General features: G+C 40.1%; 1 protein-coding gene across 1 annotated transcript in view; it reads left to right on the top strand.

The window, feature by feature from the left end:
• The window catches only part of BAIAP2L1 (BAI1-associated protein 2-like 1), an 87,430-nt gene that overhangs the window by 22,256 nt on the left and 39,631 nt on the right, over positions 1-25,543 (top strand). The window contains exons 2-3 of the mRNA XM_012639023.1: positions 2,201-2,276; positions 6,586-6,672. Coding sequence (XP_012494477.1) covers positions 2,201-2,276; positions 6,586-6,672 — 163 coding nt within the window. The remainder of the gene's footprint in view (positions 1-2,200; positions 2,277-6,585; positions 6,673-25,543) is intronic.

The raw sequence follows: 25,543 nt of genomic DNA on the forward strand, positions 1-25,543 counted from the left end.
TTGTCAATATAACAAAATAACAAATGTCAAGGTAAAGGTAATTTCAGACATGCGGGGACTTTGATTTACCTCTCATGTATCATTTCCTAGAACATTTTTGGAGAATGCTCTACAGCAAAAGAAGAAAGAGGGCCGGGCATGGCGGCTCCCGCCTATAATCCTAGCACTCTGGGAGGCTGAGATGGGAGGATCTCTTGAGGCAGGAGTTCGAGACCAGCTTGAGTAAGAGCAAGATCCCATCTCTACTAAAAATAGAAAAAATTAGCTCAGCGTGGTGGTGTGCACCTGTAGTCCCAGCTACTCAGGAGGCTGAGGCAGGAGGATCACTTGAGCCCAGGAGTTGGAGGTTGCAGTGAGCTGGGCTGACACCACAGTACTCTTCTCAGGACAACAGAGTGAGACTCCATCTGAAAGAACGAGAAAGAGGAAGAGGTGGATCCAACTAATAAGAGCTCTGACACAGGCCACCAGAAAGGCCACTCTAGGGCAACAGTGTAGCAGACTAGGAACAGGCCAGACTGAGCAAGAGGACAGAGAGTACTTGGAAGATATTCTGGAGAAAAAAATGGAGCGGAAGATTAGCTGACAATTTTATTCACTTGAAAAATAATATTGATAGGCCTCTGCTAGGTCTGATGAAGCATGTGGAAAAATTTAAGGTAGATACATAGAAAACTAAGCAAGGGTGGATGAGACAATTATTAATCCCAGGAAAAACAAAGAGGCTTTACCCAGAAAGGAAATGTAATCCTTAGTACATTGCTTGCATTGTAGTGACGAACATTTACAAAGTCGTAGCAAACACTGACTGCTGATTTATCAGGAAATTGCCATTTAATCGTGTAGGAAGGATTGGAAAGGGAAAGTGGGTGGTGTGGAGAGCTCAGTCCTTATCTATCGTAGTAGGAAGCCTGGAGCTACTGTCCAAAACTGGGAAATCAAGAATATTCAAAACTACGGCAGTAAATACAAGAATAACAGCTTAGTTGAAAGTGCTCTTGGGAGCAAGATCAGGGGTGTGGAAAGGTTGAGGCGTGGTTTGTTTTTCACTGTAAGCCTTTATCAAAGCCTTTATCACTGTTTGATAGAAACAAAAGTTGTCATGTTCTCTCTTCTAATTCATAAAGGAGAACCTTTTTATTCTGAAGGGTACATGTGTAAAGTATCTGCCCCTTTGTTGGGTAGTTTTTCGTTCTTTTTGTCGTCTAGTTGTCTATAAACAGTACATATTTGGGGAGGGGGGAATGGGACTTGGTCTGTTGGAATGATTAATATCATGAAGCTCATTGTTCATCAGTGGAACAAATGCATACGATCACCATGTGTTCTGAGCCACGAAGTCAGAGCATCATAGGAGTGATTTGTTGTCTGTACTTCATATTCAGGGTATTTTAAATTTAGACCAACATTCTAATTAATTGCACATCTTACGCTTGTCATAGCATCTGTCTCTACATTTACGATATACTGATAGAGGAATGACACATTTTAAAATGAAAACCATGGATACTGCATCATGAAACCCATGAGGGAGCCATGTCTTCTCATCCTAGCTATGTGCACAAGTAGCTATGTGGCACACAGTAGCTACTCCATGGGTCCTTAGTGAGTAAACCAATCACTAGAAACAAGTGCCAGTGGCCACCCATAAAGAAGGTTCCAGGCGGGCCTGTGTCCTAGGCCATCAGCAGCCACCCCCTCCCCTCCAACCCCAGTAATTAGGCAGAGTAAAAACAAAATCTCTTGAAAATTTCTATTCTGTTGACAGCCAAAACGTTGCCCTTATAGTTAAGTTCAGATAGCTGATCATGCACACCTTTTCTCAACAGTAGCATGACAACCATTAACAACAATCCACTTAAACCCAAGAGAGTGTGTTTAGCCTCTGGGCCCACAGTCCCCTTGGGGTGTAGTGAGACCTGAATGTCTGCTGCTTGCTTGTTCCATTTATAGTAGGTTCTAGGCAGTCCCTTGGGCAACTGGAGAACTGGCAGGATTACATACACCTTGCCACAAGCAAGCAGTCCTATACCATCAGGTAAAGAAATGTGTTCTTCGTGATTTTTAAATCAGCATTCATTACTTTGTGGACTATACTGTTCAGCATATGTAGGTATCCTAGTTCACACAGTGACAAAATCTAAAGATTATTTGGTCTACTGCTTATTTTATTAATTTGTGTGTTTTGTTTATTTGTCAGAATGTTATGGAACAGTTCAATCCTGGGCTACGAAATTTGATAAACCTAGGAAAAAATTATGAAAAAGCTGTTAATGGTAAGTCTTCCTGCATTTCTAAGTTGATAAATATAAAGTACACAGAAAAACCATTCAGTAAATATTTTAATTATTTTTAAATGCTTAATATTGAATTTTTTAAATCTTTAAATGGTAAAATTTACTTAACAATTAATCCACAGAACTTTACAGTGATAGTACACTATATTAGTGTATGTGCAATGAGTCAATTGAATGATATGTAATGTATTTTTAACTATCAAACCACGTTTTCTTCGACACAGCTCATTCTTTTATATCATTGCCTTAAATATTTTTTCTATTTTTTGAACCAAATTCTTTGTAAACTAATAACAAATATGTATAAAATGTGTACTTAAAGTACTTATATGTTAACATCCTGCAGTACAGGAATCATTCTCCTTTTATTTATATAGAAGAATTTCTTATCTTTAGATGTATCACTTTTTTTTAAGTTTTTTTTGGGGGGGATATATCACTTTTGATAGTAACATGAGAAATAATATTTTAAGCCTGACTGGGAAAGCATCTAAATTAAAGGTTAGACTTAGATTCTTATTTCAAAATAAGTGCTTCATTTAAAATGAATTTGGGTATTGGTATTTGCCTCAGGTTTTTGTTGCTAGTTTAAAGAAGTTTCCATGGAGGAAGCTGATATGCCTCTATACGTGTGTTTCCTTATTAAGGAGCGAATGTTGTTATAATGCATTAATGATCACCTCAAAAACTTAAAATGCTAACAATCACCAAATTCTAACATGGTTAGGACAATTCTCCCTGCACGGCAAGTGTCACCCCCAAAATATTCAGACCCCAGTTTCTCCCTCTACCTTGGCTCACTAAGACCACCAGCTAACATAAGTAGAAAAGTTAGTTTCCCACAGTTTTAGATTTGAAGGCAGCTTTGGATCAAGTTTCGTGTCATTTACTTGTCTCTCTGTCTCTCTCTCACCACACCCCACCTTTGGTTCCTCCCTGTTGATATTTGGAGACAAACCTGTGTCCTCACCCTCAGCATGAGCACACCCCAAGGAAGGGGGTACTGGCCAGACTGTGGACTTTGGGTAATTAGGAGCACTGTTGTAGTCGTCGCTGGAAAAATAAACTGCTCGTTTACTTTCTTTTGCTTCTCTGCACTTTCAGTGTCAGGAAGCCCAGAGGTCTGGGGTTTCCCTCTCTCCCCTCCAGCAGTATCAGTGACATCTGTGCCCCCCTCATACAGAGAGCCAGAGCTTTGCACTGCTGACGGCCTCAATGATTGCTTAGTCACAAGGCCACAAAGTCATTGCTTTAGACGTCCTTGTGAAGTAAATCACTATGACCTGCAGTGTTTTTCTTTTCTTTCTAGAATGAGCTGCCTCTCTGAGGCAGAGTTTTACAAGGTGAGTCAGTGAGCTGTGTGCAGCTCAGCTTCCTGCTAACAAGGCTTCTCCCCAAAGGGCTCTTATCACTTTAACACCTTCAGGGGAGTATTCTCTACTTCATAAAGTATTCCCAGAGTTTCTGCAGGCCATCTGGTTGTACTTTGCTGAAGCCATTGAGAAATTCAGATAAATTTGCAAAGTCCTTGGTAAGAATTTGGAGGATAGTTGAGGCTGCCAGATGTGCAGTTGACAGTTAGGTTAGAACACAGGGCAACATGTGAATGGCTGAGAGTGAAGTATTGACCAGTGTCATGGGAATTTGAGCAGTGGGGGTCAGTGTGGACTAGAGCAGGCAGGAGGCCTGCAGGAGCTGGCTAGCTGACAGATGCTGGGCTTCTGCAGGCAGTCGCTGCCTTAGGGAGAAAAAACGGCAACTAAGCCAAGACCTGGGATCCACACTGGCCCAGGTAAGATGCTAGTGGGGAACAGGTGGGATGGGGTCAGATAGCATGTGCACTGGAATGCAGTGTCAGCCATCTCTTGCTTCACAGCAAACTTGGTGGCTTAAGACAATGTAGCTTATTATTTCTCCTGTAAAAGCAGGCAGTTCTCAGGACCCCTGGGGCTCACTCCTGAAGCTTCCATCTACTGGGACCTGAGCTAGGGGCTGGGTACACTCTCTCCCTATGGGGTCTTTCCCCTTCAAGGAGGCCAGACTGGGTCCTCACACCATTATCAGTGGTGTCCTAAGAGAACAAGCCCCTGTGGGAGTCATACTTGCTGTTAGCCGGTTGGCCAAAGCAAGTCACATGGCCAAGCCACCTGTCAGTGTAGTAGGGGACCCCATAGGCTGGGTATTCTGGGAGGAGTGACTCACAGAAGGTCATTAATGTAAAAACCTACCATGAGCTCTAGGGCTTATAACTGTGGGCAGTAGGAGACCACTGAAGGCTTTTCAGCATGACAGTAACTCAATGAAACCATATTTTAAGGAAAACTTATCAGGCAGAAGTATGTAGATTAATCTAGATTGATGAAGTAGTTGGCCAACCACTGAAATAGAATTAAAATGCTTCATTTCTTAAAACAATAAGCTGCAGAAAATACCTTAATTTGTTCACAAAGGATAAAATTATGAAAATATTTTGTCATTTTGGCTAAACTATATAATTTTTAAGTTAATTCAGCTTTTTATCATAATAGCAAAGGTTTTACAAGACTGAGAAGGTTACATGGTTTTAAACATAAGTCAACAACAGTTAATGAAAAATTTTGTGGATGCAAACCAAAAATTTTGTTTAAATATTGTGTAATCCTGCATGCCATTCTCCCACTAATTTGCTTTTCAGCTTATCAGAACTTTACAATTTAAAATCTTAATACTAAGATATTACATATATTAACTTGGCAGTTTATTGGCTACACACCTTGTTTTTAGGTGGTGTCCCTTTTTCTTCAGTTCTGAGAACAAACAGTCAAAAAGCTTTAGACCAAGGAAGTGAAGTGCCCTAGCTGGAGCTGCGTACGCTGCCGCCCACTCACCATTGACCTTGGGCACGTCCCCAGAATATCTCCAGTCCCTTAGTGAGCCCAGCCGGTAACATTACCAGCCCACATCTTAACACTGTCACCAGATTAAGTAATGGCTTGACCAGTCCATGTAGATGCTAATTGCTATTGTTCTTTTTATAATTACACTTTAAGGTTACTCCTAGCCTTATAAAATAATAGTATAGTATAGCATTACATTCCCTAAACTTGTATACATACTACATATATAGTAAAAGCCATAACTTCTGTAATTTTTTAATTCTATAATAAATGCTACAGTAGATTAATTTTCCAGAAAAATACTACTCTTTTGACTTCCAGTACCTTTATTTGGACCTGTACATGAATTAATTCTGTGCCTCCCACATACACACACCTTTTTTATGCTTGCCTTTTAAAATCCACCTTGTTAGAACAATACCCATTATACATTGGGGCACAGCACTGTATAAACTATTGTGGCCTCTGGTTTTTCTGTCGGCGAAAGGAAGCAACTGGATGAGGGGATTCCTGAGGGCTCTTTTAGCTCCAGAATCCTCTGGTCTCCAAAGTTCCAGGAGAAACTGATTTCTATGTATGAAACTAATCTTTGAGTAAAATAAATGATTTTATCCAAAACCATACTAAATAGGTCTTTTGAAAAGTTTGCTTATGGTACACCTTCAAGCCCCTCAGACCCAACTTGCAAAGAGAAAGAAGCAATTTGGCATTAGGAGCTACTATTTTTCATCCACTGCTCACATTTCAGGGCATTTCATAGATGAGCAACCTTTGTTTCAGAAAGGATAAGTAATTCGCCAAAGGAGGGCATGTAGTTATAATTTAGTCTTCAGAATCAGTTTGAAGTGAGAATATTTTTAAGATAATTAGAACCCAGGTTATATAGTAATAAAAATTTTCCTGTCTTTGTCAAAAAGGAAAAAAAGAAAAGTAAAACATTCAGTTATTTTTCAGGCATTTCTATTGTTTTTGGAATGATAATATATTTCATAGATTTTCCCCCTGGCAACAAATATAATATGTTGGTTGGTTGTGATTCAGAATGTCTTTTTCAATAGAAAAAGTGAATATACCATTGAAGGATCAGGTTCCTAGGCCTCACCTCACACAAGTCCTCCTGACTAATGTGTTGTAGACTTGTAGTGCTATAGAATAACCAGTTTGGAAAAGATTTTTTGCTGGAGAGGATGTGTTCCCAGCCCTCAGTGTCAGGAACACATTCATTCTGACACTGGCTTCAGGAATAGGCAGGACCTTCTCTGGACGTCTTGCACCAGCTGCTAAGGTTCCCTGCGGCTGGTCTGAGGTGAGGATCCCATGACACTCTCCCCTGGATGGGTCCTCCCCACCAACCCCCTGCTTCCTCCTTTCCTCGTCTAAGTGATGATTTTGTGTTTCACCTCCATGTCTAGCTATGATCCTGGCAGGAAAAGCCTACTACGATGGAGTGGCCAAGATTGGTGAGATTGCTACTGGGTCCCCCGTGTCGACTGAGCTGGGTGAGCTGATGGTTCCAATATGTAAACCCAACTTCATCCCCATGAACCCTGATAAGAATGCATGAGGTGCCCCAATCCAGAATAGAAAGGGAGCTAGACCATGGTCTGTGGAAACTGAGGCTGGCTAGGCTGGTGCTCGAGGGCCAAGGGAAGGGACTGCAGCTGAATAGTTTCTGTGCCAGCCTCTCTGCTCTCCTAGGAACTTTGGCTTCTGCGTCGAGTCCCTAGGAGAGGAGTTTGACCTACATTCCCTCTCGATGGGGGAGCTGGGCCTCCAGACTGTGGCAGGAGTGTTTCCTGTGACTCACCTAGTAGAGAACCCGACTCCTTTACGTCCTGCTCTTGGCTCTCGCAGCTTCCACGGTTGCCTTCAGTTGTGATTTTTCCGGTTTTGCTGGTATGAATCGATCTCCTGTGCAGGCGCAGAGGGCAGCCACACCCTGGGCAGGGGACCTGGGTTTCTATTTACAGAGCCACTTCACTCCTAAGGGGGGAAGGTCGCTTTTTAAATAGTCCCATGCGTCACCCTCATTTTAAAAACTTGCTAAATATGTTTTATTGTACACAGGGTAAATTTCTGGCTTAAAAACGTTTATCATAATTTGAAAGGTTCAGAAAACCCAAGGAAAAGAACAGTAAAGTATGTGTGTTTAAAGAAAAGTGCAGCCGTCTCCAGTTAAAAGGTGGGAAGGGGAACAGAGGAGGAGCCAGCATCTCCGAAGGAAGGTGCAGACAGTTCACACTGTTTCACACTGGGTTGTCTCTAGGGTTTTCAGGATTGTTGGAAACTCTTAACTGACTCAGAGTGGATCTGCACTCTCACTCACATTCTCTGAAAACTTTGTGCTCGAGTTTATAAAGCTGCAGACACAAGACTATACACCAGAAGTTACACCCTATGATGAATAAGTCAATGTGCCATAATTAAGAGACTCGATTACATGGAGAAGTTTTTAAAAATCCTGACTTGTGCCCTGATGGGTACCATAACTTCTGCATGTTCTGACAAGGACTAAACTGTAGTAACTCTGGTCAATGAATTTAATAAAATACAGGCTGCCACGTGTGGACAGAAGCAGATAGCAAACCTTAGGGGGAGTAGTCGAGATGATTATAGGCTTCCAAAAATAGGACTAAATTAAAAAGAAACATCCTATTTGTGTCATGAATCAGAAATAAAAAAAAAAAAAAAGTGTGACCCTCACATTAAAACATATGGTACTCTGATTCACCAGCATGCAGCTTGCCTTTTTAATGTTTTATAGTCCTGCCACTGTTTAAATAAGACTTCTGTTACACACCTTACTTTATTCAGCTGCAGTTCTTGGTGTTGAATCAACTATTTCCACAGCAACAATGTTGTTATAAACACAGGCTTAGAACTTCAGTTTCAGTGAGGAAAATATGTTGCGCTGGTAAAGTTTCTTTCATTTGGATATGTATTTTATTCAGAGGGAACAGGAAATAACTTTTGCTTCAAGTTTTATTTTATAACTTTTGTTTCAAGTTGTCCTTTCACTCATATTCACTATCTCACGTAGTTACTGATTTTCTACTCGTTTACAGCAATTTCATGATAAAATACTATCTCAGGAAGAGTTGCTTTTGGAAGGCTAAAGTTAACTTCTTTGACTCACTTAGTTTTTATTTTGTTGTTGATAAAGTTCAGACTAAAATACCACCCTATATCTGTTTAAATTTCCTATATGGAAGAGTAGTGGACAATTCATAGACAGAAAGACCAAAAGTAGATTGTATTGTTTTTCTCATTTTCTAAGATTTTATTGCCTAGTTACTGCCTTTTGATATTGGTATTCGTAACTCATTATGAAACTTATAAATTTCATATGAGAAAACTTGAAGAGGTATTATTACATATGTGAAGATCATGAATCATTTTTGGATTGGCCTCTATTAGTAAGACTACAGCACCATTTCTGAATTCTAGCTGTAGATATTTCCATTTAGACATCTTCTAACATCAGCTCACACATTGCTGTGTGAATAATTTAGAGTGCTTTAGCCCAAAAGTAACAAAATACCCAACTAATAGTGATTTAAGCAGTAAACATGTTTATTGTTCCACATAAGGCCAGGAGAAGTAGGTTCCCAGTTGGCTAATCATTACTAAGGACCCAGATTCCTTCTCTCTCTCCCCTCATCCTCATGCTCATTTCTTCATGGTGCCAAGACGGCTGCCATTACTAGTCCAGCCCATCACATCCTCTCTCTTGCCAGTGTCTCCAAAGGCAGGGAAGGGAATTTCTTCTCAGGTGTGCTCTTTTACAAAGCAGAAAACCTTTGCCCAGAAGCCCCAGCACACAGCCCCTCAATTCCCACAGCCCAGTTTAGATCACACTCCTATGACCCAGCTGCCAGAAAGCCTTCCCCAACATGGTAGCCAAGGAATACAGAGGAGGAAAGGACATCACTGTTAGGAGATCGCCTGATGACAGCCCTGACATCAGGTATCTCTAGTATTAAAGGTCTGTTTTCAACAACCTTCAATAAAAGGGAAGAACTTACAGAAATTTTCTCACTTTAGCCGTGCTTTGGATGTACATGGTGCTTCTGAGTTTTGCGCATGTCTCTGATTGGAATAATGTTTTTCTCCGACATGGGCCAGGCTGTGTGTGTAACTGTTTTTTTCCCTGGGTCCTTTTTCATTTTTTCACTTAGTTCTCCAGAAGACCACAATCATCCTTCCCAGTCTGTTCCTATTTAGGAAGCGGGAATTTAAACACTGAGGAAGAGTAGGGCGTTAGGGTAGTTGGTTTTTCCCCCTGCCCTTACGTTTTTGTTTTTTAATTTTTAAGTCTTTGGGTATCTTATAACCATTAAATGGTGCACTTCCCCTGCCTCTGCTTCTCTCCTCTCTTTCCTCCCCCTTCTTCCTCCCTGCGTGGTCTGCTCAGCCGTTGCTCTCACCTGCGATCCCCACAGCCTCGTGTTGAAAATTGGGGGAACAGAGAAAATGAAGACCATCACCCTTGTATGACCAGTCAGCCATTGTTGTATTTCTTTCCAGTCTTCTCTTGCAATGAGTATGTTCTTACACAATGTGCCTACAATTGCCTAAACTGCTTTTCCCCCGTAATTGGTTGCTCACATTTACACAGTAGCAGTAACAGCAAACATAAGAGCTGTATGCCAGCCCAAGGCCGAGCACTGTGTATGTGTTCTCACTGAGTCCTCACGCAGCCCTGGGAGTCGGCTGTAGGTGCCTGAACTCTCTCTCTTATAATAAGGCCAGCACGATGAAATGACTTGTCCTAGGTCACACAACTAGTCAGTGGTCCGACTTTGAAATCTGAGCTCTTCACCTCTGCACTGTGCTGCTCTTCACTGAGGCGAAGGGAACAGGAAAGAGTCAGCCGAGAAGGGGTCACTAAAGAAGAACATGGGACCCCCACATGGGGATCTTTTCAAGAAGGGAATGAGAAATTATCATTAGTGGCAGAGTGGGCTGACAGGTGTAGGGGTTAGCAGTCACCAGTCCCTTGGAAATGGAGGTTTCACTAGGTTTCTGACCATAAACACCAGGTGTTATCGGTTAAAGATGATAGGTGTTACAGAGAAGTAACATATGGGAGTTGTCTTAGAAGTATTGCATAACTTCTGTGACGCCGCACTTCCGTAGAGAAACTCGGGTCTCATTAAGTGTTCACTGTGTGCCAAGTACTTCATCTGTCACCTTCATTCTCAGGAGCCTCCTGGTTGACTTCTTCCTGTGTGGTTGCAGGGTGTAGTGTTCCCTCGGGGTGGCTATAGGCCCTAAGGGTAAACTTGGCCGTCACCTCCTTCTGCATGTGGGTAAGACATAACCTCCATGGGTGACCACATTGGGTCACATGTCCCTAGCAATGTGTTTTGCAGCCAAGCAACAGTGAGCAAGGGTTATGGAGGCAGTCACCCTCCAAGGATGGTAGAGAAATCAGTGCTACCTGGGCTTCAGGGCTCACCCCACCCAGCTGGAGCTCAGGAGAGATCCTGTGATCCAGGTCGATGAGGTCAGGCCAGATTTTACTTTCCTCTGAGACTGCCAGACAGTATGCTGCCTGGCACCTAAGAGATGCTTGGTAAAGGTTACTGTTACTACATTGCTGTTGTCAACTTATTGTGTGACCTTGGGCAACACTTACCTTTATAAGTGGGTTAGTCATACATAAAATGGATGATGGCCTCACCTTGCAGGTCAAAGATGAAGTGCGATGATGTGCCTTGTAGCTTCTGAAGTATCAGTAACTAGAAAGATACCTTTCTATTGCCACTTCACACATTCACAAATATTTGAGAACTTAAAAAACAATACCAGTTTTCTTCATTGATATTTTTTTCTAAGTTCTTAAATGATACATTTAACACATTAATTTTAAATATAAGCATTCCTGCTTTGCATGGTAATGGAACCACAAAAATGTGCAAGTTGAAACCATGCAAAGTCATGTTCTTGTTCAATGGGAGAAAATTATGATTGCTCTGTGATCTTTAAAAATGTTTGTCAAAAACATCAAAAAGCAGTGGCTCATGCCTATAGTCTTAGCATTCTGGGAGGCCGAGGCGAGAGGATTGCTTGAGGCCAGGAATTCAAGACCAGCCTGAGCAAGAGTGAGACCCTGTCTCTACAAAAAATAGAAAAATTAGCTGGGCATGTTGGTGTATGCCTATAGTCCCAGCTACTCAGGAGGCTGAGGCAGGAGGATTGCTTGAGCCCCAGAGTTTGAGGCTACAGTGAGCTATGATGATGCCACTGCACTCTAGCCCAGGCAACAGGGCGAGACCTTGTCTCAAAAAGAGAAAAAAGTTTGTCAAAAACATTACAAATTCTCTCATAGTCAGTTATAAATGTTTTGGGAAGTGGAAAAATAGTAAAACTAATATTTAATTAGTACACTGTAATTTAAAGCATTAGAAACATTGAGAATTAAAGCGTTTTTATTTGGAAAAGTCTTACGAAGAATGATTTCAACAATGCTTGCTTGCCACTTTATCATGTGACTTACAATACAGAATGAGCATTCTTTTCTAAGCTTTAGCGAATTGTCATATGTCTTGCTAAATTTGGATCAGCTTCCAACATTTTGGCCTTTGTGATTTCAATGTTGTGAAATATCAAGAGTTGCTTTAATGTGAAGTATCTTTTTGCTGGCATCACTTTCTCTGAAACATCTTCATCCTTTTCATCAAAGTCACTTTGCTCAATTATGTTGATGAGTTTTGTCTTCCCTCAGTTCCTGTGGCTGTACATTTGTCTTTCAAAGGGCAGCAGTGTCAACAATCTCAGCTATTTCTTCCATAACTCCGTTTATGTTTGACTCAGTGTTATCACTTTTCATTTCTTTGTTGCATTTTCTACTTTGTTGGCCAGTTGCTCTTTTAGTTATTCATTTTTGTAACATGTCTCCTGGGTTATCACTGGAAGAAAAGGAGGCCACACAAGTACACACTCTGCTGGTCTGTGGGTGCTCTATTCGCTATCCTTGAACTAGTACCACACTGTTTTAATCATCGTAACTATATAATCTTGATCTCTAGTAGTATAAGTCTTCTAACTTTGTTGTTATTCAGTATTACCTTTGCTATTCTGGGACCTTTGCACTTACATATATTTTAGAATCAGTTTGTCAATTTTCACTAAAAAAAAAAAAAAAAAAAAAAAACCTCTTGATTTTGACTAGGAATACATTGAGTTTATAGATGGATTTAGAGAGAATTGACATCTTAACAATATTGGATCTTCCAATCCGTGAAGATGGTATCTCCTTTCATTTATTTGAGTTGTCTTTAATTTCTGTCAGCACTACTTTGTATTTTTCATTGTAGAAGTCTTGCACGTTTTTATAGACTCATTCTTAGATATTTATGTTTTGTCCTATTATAAATGGTATTTTTAAATTTTTATTTTCTAATTGCTGATTCCATTGAGTTTTTAATTTTAGTAACTATCTTTCATTACTATAAGTTCTATTTAGTTCTTTAAATCTGCACATTAATTTTTTATTATATTTATTTTTATAATGGCTTGAAATACAATTTGTCCATTTAAAGTATACAGTTTAGTGGGTTTTAGTATATTTACAAAATTGCACAATAGTCACCATAATCAACTTTAGAATATTTTATCATCCCAAAAAGAAGCCCTGTACCCCCAGTAGCAGTCATTTCCTATTAAACTCCAACCCCAGCCGTATGCAACAATTAATATACTTCCTGTCTTATAGATTTGGTTATGCTGCACATTTTATATAAATGGAATCATACAATATATGATCTTTTGTGACTGTTTTTTTTTTTCACTTACTATAATGGTTTCAAGGTTCATTCATGTTGTATATGTCAGTAGTTCATTTCTTTTTATGGATGAGTAATATTCCATTGTATAGATACATCACATTTTGTTTATCCATTTTTCAGTTGATGGACATTTGGGTTGTTTCCACCTTTTGGCTATTAAAAATAATGCTGCTGTGAACATCGATGCACAAATTTTGTGTGCACATATGTTTCTCCTTCTCTTGGATATACTCTTGACCTTGAACACCATGGAGGTTAGGAGCACCAGCCCCTCTGCAGTCAAATCCACATGTGACTTTTGACTCCCCCAAAACTTAACTACTAATAGCCTACTGTTAATCGGAAGCCTTCCCAATAACATAAACAGTTTATTAACATGTTTTGTATATTATATGTATTATATACCATATTCTGACAATAAAGAGAAAAGGAAATGTTATTGAGAAAATCATAAGGAAGGGAAAATATATTAATACTTACTATTCATTAAGTGGAGGTGGGTCATCATACAGGTCTTCATTCTTGTCATCTTCACCGTAGCTGAAGAAGAGGAGGGATTGGTCTTGTTGCCTTGGGTGACAGAAGCTGAAGAAAATCCACATTTAAGTGGACCCACGCAGGCCAAACCCATGTTGTTCAAGGGTCAGCTATATACTTTGGTGTGAAATTGCTGGCTCATATGGTAACTCTAAATTTAACCTTTTGAGGAGCTGCCTGACTGTTCTTCAACGTGACTGTACCATTTTATGTTCCCACCAGCAGTGTATGAAGGTTCCGATTTCTCCACATCCTTGCCAACACTTGTTAGTGTCTTGGGTTTTTTTTTTGTTATTATTATAGCCATCCCATAAATGATTAGATGCATCATATGGACTGAAGTGGTATCTTATTTTGGCTTTCATTCGTATTTCCCTAGTGACTGATGATATTGAAAATCTTTTCATATTCTTATTGGCCATTTGCGTATTATTTTTGTGGAAATGTCTATTCAGATTTTTTGCCCATTTTTAATTGAGTTATTTGTCTTCTTATTGAGTTCACTATTTACCTTTAATTAAGTTTTGTTTTATGTTTTGATTCCTTTTGTCATTTTTATAGTAATTCCATTGTTTGAAGTTCTTGAGAGTCTCATCCTGCCAGATGCTGTTATTGGGTCTCTTGATTGTCACTCATGAAGGATTCTTTCTGTGAGGATTTTATTAAGTCCTCTTGTTCTCTTCCATATCGAGTTTATTGCTCTCTTCCATCCATGGAGGGTGTAAAACTTTTGCCATTGTTAAGTCACCAAGAAATGAAAAGGAGAAATGCCAGGCAGTGGTACGATGGTGTAGCCTCTCTGATTCTCTGATAAATAAATATAATTTACTTCTTTTTTTTTTTCTTTTTTTTCCGAGACAGAGTGTCACTCTCTTGCCTGGGCTAGAGTGCCGTGGCATCAGCCTAGCTCACAGCAACCTCAAACTCCTGGGCTCAAGCGATCCTCCTGCCTCAGCCTCCCAAGTAGCTGGGACTACAGGCATGCACCACCATGCCTGGCTAATTTTTTCTATTTTTAGTAGAGACGGGGTCTCGCTCTTGCTCAGGCTGGTTTCGAACTCCTGAGCTCAAACAGTCTACCCACCTCGGCCTCCCAGAGTGCTAGGATTACAGGCATGAGCCACCGCGCCCAGCCTATAATTTACTTCTTACAAGGAAGAAACACTTTAATGTACATGTGTAAAATTTCCAAGTTATTCTAATTATATAAAACTTAAGAAATAATGGCAGATTTAAATTATCTATAAACCTGCCAGACCTACATTTCACCCCCATCAAAGAACTCATTCCTTGAGTTTTCTCTTGAAAATAAAAGGTCCTTTATGCATAGAATCTATTCTCCTATAATAGTATTTGGAAAATGTCATTGCTTTTTTTCAACTATATTTAAAACAGAAAAAATATTAATGATTTAATAAAATGCCAAATTCTAGTCATTTTTATGCTAGATGCTCTCAATCACTTGAAGTTACCTTCAAGTAATTGCATGTATTTTGAAGCTTTTTTCAAATTCATTTTGCTAAAGTATCACCTTTTAACAGTCGCACCTTAACTGTAGATGTGAGCAAATCCTCAGGGGCTGATCAGTGCCTGTTGTAAAGAAAGCTTTATTGGAACACAGCCTGTGCTCATTTGTTTACATCCTCGCTGCTTTCGGGCTGCAGTGCCAGAGCTGAGTGGTTGCAACCAAGAAGTTTGACCTGCAAGGCTTAAAATTTATAATTTGGCTTTTTACAGGCCATGGAAGGTCTTTAGTGTCATGCATTTGCTTAACCGTGAGTTATCTGATCTCCTTTTCTCCATAGAAAAAGCACTTCCTTACTACCTGCTGTCTAAGTGTCTGAGTTTAACGTATACTAACAACATGATCCTAACAACCGCAGTTGTGCAAGAAGCTCAAGTCCTTAACCACTTAGTCTTTTTGGGAAGAGCAAACAAACCAAAACCAAATCCAGAGCTCTGTAGTCAGGATTTGGCAGGTAAAATGTTTTAATTCCACTGTTTAATCATTAAATAGTAAGTCACAGGGTCAAATTTGTATCACTTCACAAGTTGTCAGCGTATGTACCTGTAGTCACACACATAAATCTTTATTCCCTGTACACAGTTAAGTTCAAGGCAGCGTACTGACCCAGCGGTACTCATTTAAAAGGGGAAGCTGAAATTTAAATAAACTTCAAGTTTTGTTCCTAAATCAAGCAATGTTTATTTTTAGAACTTAGAAAATATTGAAAAGGTTCAAAGGGAAAACAGGAATGGCCAGGGGAAAATGTTTTGGCAAAATATTTAAAAGAACCTATGAATCAGTTTTTTCATCTTTGAAGTAGAGAAAAATAAAGGTTGTTCTCATTCATTTCTCAAGAAATAACAGACTTTCTTTGGGGAGTTTATAAATTTACTTTGAGCTCCTTACAGCTCACCATTACATAAATCTAGGATACGTTATCTTGTTCCAGTTTAGTCAACTCTTACAGTATTTCTAATCATTTATTAAATTGTTTGGGCCAATTTCTTAAATTTGTCACAAAACAGAAGATTTTATCTCCTCACCATCAGAGAACCTTAGAAAACCATAGGTTTTCTTTTGTTATTGATAGGTTTTGTTTCTAGGTCATGTGATTTTTTTATAAATGTATTTGTTATAAATTTGTCTTGTTGATACTCAAAATCCAACCTGACAGTTTTTGATTTTAAAAATAAGAACAGAAAAAAAATTCTGAAATTGTTTTTTTGAAAATTTTTTTAAATGTTACTAATTCATAAAAATACTACAAATATGTTCCTAAGATCTAGATAAAATAAGAGAATTCATACCAGAGTCGGTGAGAAAGAGCTGAGCCGAAGCAGTTATGACTGACCAAAATCACTTAATCTTTCAGTTACAGGTTAGGCTCACTTTAAAGAAGTTAAAATTCTTCCCACAAAAATTGGAAAGAAGCAATAGGAGATTTTATTTATTTTACACAGTACCTGCTATACACTAGGCACTATTCTAAGCACATTTACAGATATTAACTCCGGTAATCGCCATGACAGCACTGTGAGGTGAGTGCCGTTGTTACCATCTCCGTCTTACAGAGGAGGAGACTGGTGTTCAGAAAGTCAGTAACTTGCCAAGATCACCCAGCTGACTAATTGGAGCCCACACAGCCTAGCAGCCTTCCGGCCTTCTATGTGTCAAAAAGACATGGTTTTTTAATGTGCTTTGCTTTCTGGCAGCCAGATTTTCCTGCCCATTACAACTTAGCAAAATAAAAGCTCGTGTTAAATAACGAACTATTATGTAGTCCCAAACTGACACAACATGTGAGTATGAGTCTGTATTTTGTTATGTGTTCTTCAGCTATAATCAAAGTTCCATAGGTTTTACTTACTTAGGAGCATTTATAACATGACCATTTACTCTAACTTTTTTCTTGTGTAATTTCAGTGTGTGATTTGGGAAAAAATTGTTTTTCCTGGAATTGTGCACATGATAAATTCCTTTACACCTTGCAAGTGACTTTTCTTGTATCAATTTCTGGGTGTCTATTGCTCACTCCACATGTTTTTGTCCCTTTTGGAGCAGGAAAGATCTTAGCTATAGTAATTGTAGAGAAAAGATTATAATTTATAAGTGTACAATTTGTAAAGTCTATAAGAGCTTATACGATATAAGTCCATGTATCATCATAGCTCACTGCGACCTCACACTCCTGGGCTGAAATGATCCTCCTGCCTCAGCCTCCCAAGTAGCTGGGACTTGTGTAAATCCAATTTTCACAATTATTCAAATTGGTCTTTTTCTCCTTGAAGAGTATTGTGTGTCCTAGCAACTCAAGATGAGGGGGATGTAGGTGTCTTTGTTTTCACACTCTCAGCCACAGAACAGCTGGCCAGAGGGCCGTACCAATGGGGCAGAGCAACTGGCCTGTCGCAGTGAAGGGGGTGGTGCCACGGACCTGGGGGCCCTGCCTCAGCCACCACTGCCACCTTCATTCTTCTCTCACAAACAGGTGTAGACTTCTTATTCTGTTCACAGCATTGTGCTGGGCCTGAAACAGGGTCAGGAACAAAAACACTAAGTTATCACACACAAAGAGGGGAGGGTGTTCGAATGTGCCGAGAAAGAGCAGATGCGCAGGAAACAGGAAAGGGCACGGTCCCCGTGACATGTTGAGAGAGAACTGAGAGAAGATGAGAGAGACATACCAAAGACAGATATAGTTAGAATCATGAAGTGAGTGGGGCCTGGCCTGACCACACCAGACACATTCCCAACAAGTGCACCCTAGTGCTGTGGTGGAGGTTGGGCAGTTCTGGCAGGGGAATTAGGTAATTCCCTGTTAGTGCAGATGGGATTCTAAAAGTTTTTTGTCTGTACCCCTTTGGGAGTAAATCCAGTTCCTCAGGTGCTCTTTCCTGTTCTGGATGACTTAACAAAATTATTAAAAGTAAGGATGCCAACAAGCACAAGAGAAGATGCTAACATCATTAGCCATTAGGGAAATGCACATCAAAACCACAAGATAACCTTGTCACACCCAACAGAGTGGCCATAATTTAAAAAGACAATAACAAGTGTTGGCAAAGATGTAAAGAAGTCGGAACCCTCATACTTTGCTCGTGGGAATGTGTAACAGAGCAGCCACGTTGGAAAGCAGGTCTGCCAGTTCCTTAAAATTCAAGTGTAGAGTCACTGTGTGACCCAGCAATTCCATTCCTTACATGCCTACCCAAGAGAAATGAAACATGTGCCCTCACACAATCCTGAACACGTATGTTCAGAGCAGCACTATTCATCATAGCCAGAAGGTAGAAACAAGCCAATGTCCAGCAGCTGATAAGTGGAAAAACAAAATGTGATCCATATAATGGAATATTATTTAGCCATGAAAAAAACGAAGTACATGCTGCAACATGCATGAACCTTAAAAATGTGCTAAGTGAAAGAAGCCAGATAGAGGCCATTTATTGTATGATCCACTTATATGAAGTATCCAGAGTCAGCAAATCCATAGAAACAGAAAGCAGATTTTGATATTTAGAGGGGGGACAGGAGAATGGGGAGTGGTAGATTAATGGATATAGGGTTTCTTTTCAGGTGGTGAGGATGTTTTTGAACTGGATAGCGGTGATGGTTGCACAACACTGTGAATGTACTAAATGTTACTGTTGGTAAACTTACGTGTATTCTACCACCAAAAAAAAAAAGTGTGGCACTTCGGAAAAGTTCCCAACATAGGGTATCCTAATGAATTTATACTAAAAACAGTATAATAATTAAAAAGGCTAAAAACAGTATAATAATTAAAAAGGCTAGCTGTATACACCCTACTTTGAAACCTGTAGGGTTTGCAGTTATTTTACAAATGTTTTCCAGCCCTTTGGAAAACTCAGGCAGCCCAACAGCAATACCATGAACATCTAATTGCTACCTTATTCTCCTCAACTTTTCCTACAAGAAGAATCATGAAAACCTGAATTAGGACTCAGGTTCATCAGATATCTTTTAGACAGTGTGCTGTGTGCTTTACAGCACTTCCCACGTGTGCCGCCTCATAACCTCACCATAACCCCGTAAAGAGCTTTAGCTGGCCCTGACTCAGTACACGTAACACAGTAAAAATTTTGTTAGGGCCAGGTGTGGTAGCTCACACCTATAATCCTAGCACTTTGGGAGGCTGAAACAGGAGGATCACTTGAGGCCAGGAGTTTGAGACCAGCCTGGGCAACATAGACCCCATCTCTACAAAAATTTAAAATTTTTAAAAAATTAGTGGGGTGAGGTGGTGCACGTCTATAGTCCCAGCAACTTGAGAAGCTGAGCCAGGAGGATCATTTGAGTCCTGGAGTTAGAGGTTGCAGTGAGCTGTGACTGCGCTGCTGAACTCTAACCCAAGTGACAGAGTGAGACCTTGTCTAAAAAAAAAAAAATTCCATTAGCACTAATGAAAACAAAATTCAGGAATCTCACTTAGTTCTCACAACAGTCCTCTGAGGTAAGAAGTATTATTCCCATTTTATGGACAAAAAAATGGAAACTTAGGTTGAGTGACTTGTCTAAGTTCACATAATTAGGAGTGAAGTTGGGGTTTAAGTTCAAATTCATTGATTGCACACAGTAGTGGATTTACCACAGAACCCACAGTGCTCAACTTTAGGACCTCTGTACTCCAGTCCCCTTCTAAAACCGTGGAGGGCACTTAACTTTGAATTTGCAATTTTGTATTTTTCTTGAGGAGGACCCCATAAAAGTTGAATGTCTATGCAGGGAACAAATCATGAAAATATTCCTTACAAACTAAAAGCCTGGGCATGTGAGGGAAGCATTCAGAGCTCCTGTGTATTGTTCCTTCAGTCCAGGGGAAGGAGGATACTGGAAGCCAGAATTTGGTTCAATATAAAAAATGGCCTTGGGACAAGTCCTTCTGTAAAACCTGGAAAGGAGCTGTGAACAGCTGTGCTGTTTCAAGAATAATTCTGAGGCTGGGGGAAGGTGTCTGCTGTAGGGAGGTACTGGAGTGGGAGGGGCCAGCAGTTACCACAAATGTGCCATCCGTGCCCACCTCAGTGATAAACTTTTAGTGAAGCAAGGATGTGAGAAGTGAATATATACTAGTTAAGGAAGAGCAATAGAAATGTATATTGACTAAATGAGTGTGTCAGATAAGGGTATTGGGCTCTAACCCTATGAGTCAGATTTCTCTGAAACCATGACCATCATTTACAGCACTAGTAAGACTTGGTCCCTACGTACAATGTGGTAAGGGAGATTATGAAAATATATACGTACAGTTTCAATACAGGACTGAATGCAAGAGTAAAAGGGTGCAAAGGCTACAGGATACCATGGGAAGAGATGATCCCATCTACATGGAGGAGGGGAGGAAACAGTGTCTGGATGTATAATATCCGGCTGGTCAGCACTGCAGGTGGAAAGGACGGTATTTTCTGGTGGGGGGAACAGATGGAGGGGAATGGGGTATTTTTACCTGTTTACCTGGGATTTAGGGCTCATGAAGAGAATTACAGGAGATAATATATTTTTTTTTAATAGAGCCTTGTTATTTTGTGTACCAGGCTACAGACTCCGTGTTTGTATGTCTCGTTTCAAATTAAAATAAGAATTGGTATTATTAGGGCTAAAAGGTTTTGAGTTATTGAAAGGTGACTAATGTTTTAGGAGCATGAGTTCAAAGATAAAATAAAAATTACTAGGTGACTAAAGAGGCAAATTAAATGACAAGCTCTGTACAACTAAGCAGGAATTTTAGAGTCCAGGATAGGTCTGTTGCTATAACTGAGTGCACTGAAGCTGATACACATGACTCAGGCATTTATAACCCAAAGGCACGGCTGTTAGTCAGCACCTTCCATTTTTGTAATAGTAGAAATTTGTGACATACTAAGGTCTCTTTTTTTTCTCTTCCATATACACGATTAAATATTTTAATCTTATCCCACTTTTATTCTCTACTCAATCCTGCCCTATTTCCCATTTTATGTTACTATTTTAAAATAGCTTCTGAGTCCTCTGAGAAGTTTAGAATTATGTTTTCATCTTATAATGGGAATTAAAATATACTTTATGTGTTTAAAAAATTTATACCTTTACTGAAAAATGAACCTAATAAACCTCAAACTCAGTTTCTACCTTTATTATTTTAAAATGTCTATTTTTACGTAATTTAAACATGTGGCTATAAACTTCGTGCACTGCTTTTTTAAATGGAGCATTCCATACATTTTTCTTTGAATTGATAAATTATTGATAGTCAGCTTATTGATTGTTTAATAAACAATCAATTTTGATGGCTGTCTCCATTTCACTTGAAATTTTTCTCTGTAGAGCCCTGTGCAGGGAGGAAGACAAGTACCACAGTACTAGGATGAGGTACAGGGTTTGTTTCTTCTTGGCTCTTGGAGAAAATTATCTTCTAATTAATTGGGTGGGCCATTCAAAGGTATTCTGAAAAATACATAAAACCAAATATCCAGTAATCAGGGGATTACAATAGTTTTTCTTTCCTGTTTAAATCACAGTGTGTTCATTGAAATGAGCAACTACTATCTGGCATGCATCATTCCACTCACTAGGGATAAATCAATAAAACAAAAGTCACCGCTGCCAGGGAACTAACGTTCCAGTGTGTGGTGAACAGACAAGTCAGGTGGTGATCAGGTGAGAGCCACTGAGGACAGAGAAGAGGGCTGGGATGGAGGTGGTATGGGTGGGTGGTCAGGGACATGTGCTGGAGAAGGAGCCCAGGGGGCAGACATCTGGGGAGACCATTCTAGAGGAGGCCAGCAAGTGCAAAGGCCCTGAGGTTGTGGTGGGCTTGCATCACTCGTCACCCACGGAAGCCAGTGGAAGCCAGTGCAGTTGAGGTATGGTTAAGGATGAGGAAAGGAAGAGAGCAAGAAGGCATGAGGGTGGGGCCAGGTCATGTAGGGCCTCTGAAGGTTTCAAACTCTGGAGTGATGTGATCTGACGTATGTCTTAAAAGGCTCTTCCTAGTTTCTGCATGAATAGACTATGTAAGGGTGGAAGCAAGGAGACTGGGAGGCTGTGTGAGTCGAGGTGAGGAAGGCTGCTGGCTTGACCTGGGATCAAAGACATCAGGACTTGTTAGTGCCTTGGATGTTAAGTAAGGAGAAAGTTCAGGAAGCCTATTACACCATCTGAGAATGTGAGTCAGGAGTTCATTGTGTGACTGTGTAGTTCTATAACCCTGTGAACAAGAGCAGCCTTGCCCAACATTGACACTTAATACTTAGCTCCCCGTGGCTCCACTCAGCCGGAAACTGACCATTACTAAGGATCACAGCGGTCAGAGGCTTCACTTGTGTTTTCTCATTGGATTCTCACCAGGTCCTGGGAGGGGGTTATTTCCTATCCAGCTCACTTCTGAACACAGGGAGGCTCAGAGCTGGCAAATTCAGGGCTGAAATGGAACCCCAGGGAGGCCCTCCTCACCCGGTTCTCCCCACCCCTTGGTGGCAGGAGCAGGCCAGGCAGCCTACCCTCTTCCAAGTGCCCCTGTCCAGTGTGAGTTGTACAGCAGGCATGCGGGTTTCCCTGCCTTCCTGAAAGCATGTTTTGGTTTGTTTCAAAAGTTCGAGTACATTTAGCAGGTAGCCATCAATCATTCTGTTTGACTCAGTGTCAGGGCCTTTGTATGTGTTTGGGCTGTGACATTGGGGGGTAGCAGGTCTGATTTCCATGGGGTCCCTTGGGGAGTCAGTCCCACTGCTTGGTTTTACCTTCTATGCAACTAACCATGCACTCCGAGCTGAAATGGACCAGGCCAGCCCTGACCCAGCACGTGCATCTCTGTGATGCTGCCCAGCCCTCCAGAGGAAGCTTGTTCCATTGTTAAACAACGCTAACATGGGGTAATTAAAATGCACTGGTTGGTGTTGAGTAGACATTTGTTTCATACATCTTGGGCAACACTCCATCCTTAGGTACCTAGGAGAGTAAATTTAATTCCTCTTCTATGTAATTTTATTTGCATATTTGAATGAGGATGCAGAGTAGTTGGAGTGCAGGCTCAGGATCAGACATGGGTTCGAATCACGGCTCCACCACCTTTAATACATGCGTAACCTTGGGAAACCCATGTAACCTTGGGAAAACCATCTAACCTTACAAAGCCTGTTTCCTCCTGTATCATGGGGGTGATAACAGTACCTCCCTCATAGGGCTGTGAGGACTAAGTGAGACCATGTCTGTGAGGCAGTTAGCACAGTGCTTGGCACAGAGGGAGGTCTCAGCACTTCAGACTGTTTTCTCTCGGAGCCTGCTCAGTTGTGTGCTTGTGTTTGTCTTCATTCCCTCTAAGGTGGAAGAAGGTGGGGACAACATTGGAATGATGAAAAGGTGAATTTATCTGTTTGCTCTTGTTTGTGTTTTTAATCTGTTCTTATTCTCTTTCGGTTGTCACTGTGGAGTAAGTATTGGATATAATAAAATGGGTTCTAGATTTTGTGGAATCTCCCTTAAATTCATGTCATGATAGAACCACTCAGCATCTACCTGGGGCGGGGGTGGTTTTAGATAAAAGGAATAAATAGCTGATCCTCTGAAACTTGGGAGCAGTAGCCCTGTTTTATTTTGTGTTTTTAAGCTTTTTCAACTAGAAGTGGTTGCTTTAAAATAAAACAGAAAGAAAACCTTAGTTCATTAGGAAAAAATTCTTCACTTAAAATGTTTAAAGTGGTTTTACTCGGCGAACGGAAACTCTCTTTTATTACTTTCTCTACTTGTGTTTTATGCCAGTTGAAAACCTCATCTTTATGTTTTGAAATCCTGTTTTAGTATATTTTTTTAAGTGTGTAAAATTTCAAATCTAACATTTTTTAAGCCTTGAATGAAAATGACTGTAGTTTATTAGTTATATCATAGGGAATAAGTAGTTTTCAGCTTTATTCATTATTGATAATACACCTGTTTTCATTTTTGTTAGCATCAAAATGGTGGTATTTTATCCTTAATCTACTAATCAATGAAGAAGGAAGATGAATAATTAATGTTAATTTACCTCACTTGATATAATAACTTGTAGAAAACTCTTAATCTTTTAATGTTGTGTTTTACATTCACATATAAAGAAAACAATTACTTGTAATCTGTATATGGAGGCAAAATTGATAAATTATTTCTGTGTGATATATAATTGATACACTTGAATAAATTAACATTGTCCTTTTTAGCTAAAATAAGAATAGCACATTAAAATCCAACTTGGGAAATATTTTTTCTTTATTACAGGCCTTGTGCTTTGTTTAACTTGACAGTACTTGCATAGAGCACGTGGGCTATGTTAGTTTAATTGTTAATCAAAAGTCAAGTGGGAAATAAACGTTTAATTTGCTTCCTGAATCAGTTGTTAATCCTAATGACGGAACTGCCACCTAAGCCCTGAATCTCCCTACCCCTTCACATAACAAATACTTGGTTATAATTTTCAGAGAAGACATCTCTACTAAGGCACTATTTTAGGTATTGAAAGACTGGATCCCTGGCTTGTGTTTGCTCTATACCTCACTGAAAAGATGTAATTTAAAAATATCCAGAATGTTTTCTAATGATAGTTTCTAATGAGATTTAAGTCCCATTCCAAGGATGATAGTAACATTTTACTTTTTAAAGATTTTCTTATGTGTAAATTTAGGATTAATTCAGTCATGTGGGGTTTATTGGTTTCCATTTATTTTTCCTTCAAACTTTTAGTTATCCCCTTAAAAAGGAAAAAAAAATAATGTTGCTCTCTCTAGCTATCTTTTTTTGTTTGTTTTTTGAGACAGGGTCTTACTCTGTCACCCACATTGGAGTATGATGAGTGTGACCACAGCTCATTGTAACCTCCAGCTCCTAGGCTCAGGGGATCCTTCTGCCTCAGCCTCCTGAGTAGCTGGGACTACAGGTGCGTGCCACCACACGCAGATAATTTTTAAATTTTTTATAGAAACGAGGTCTTGTTATATTGCCCGGGCTTGTCTCGAACTCAGCCTCAAGTGATCCTCTTGCCTCGGCTTCCCAAAGTGCTTGAGATTATAAAATTATCACCCGGCCTCTAGCTATCTTATTATCTCACTTTTCTTTTAGTGCCAAACTTTGAAAATGAAGAATCTACTCCAACTTCTCCTTTCTCCATCATCTCTCCCTTTCTTTTCCACTTTTCATCAGAAGTCAGGAAATTTGAAGGGATTTAACACTGAGTGTCTAGGGTGTGCCTTGTCTCGGCACATCACGCTTGTTAGGACACTTACTCCCTGTTACCTGGTTCGCCAGGTGTCCCACACTGAACCGAGAGAGTCTGGTATCACAGCTTCTTGCTTAGTAAAATGAATATTTTGCAAGCAAAAATGTCCCCCCACACCCCTGCTTTTTTTTTAATGTCTTGGTTTGTGGCTTGGGGGTCCTCTGAGACTGAACCTCAGTGTTAGTAAAGCTTGGTGACAGGAAACAAAAGTTGGCAGGGATTTGTTCCTGGTGACTCTGAGGATGGAGACCCAGCTCTGCTGGGGCTCTGGGTCCTGCTGATGGAGGCAG

Source organism: Propithecus coquereli, unplaced genomic scaffold (assembly GCF_000956105.1).
Source record: "Propithecus coquereli isolate 6110/MARCELLA unplaced genomic scaffold, Pcoq_1.0 Scaffold137, whole genome shotgun sequence".
Lineage (NCBI taxonomy): Eukaryota > Metazoa > Chordata > Mammalia > Primates > Indriidae > Propithecus > Propithecus coquereli.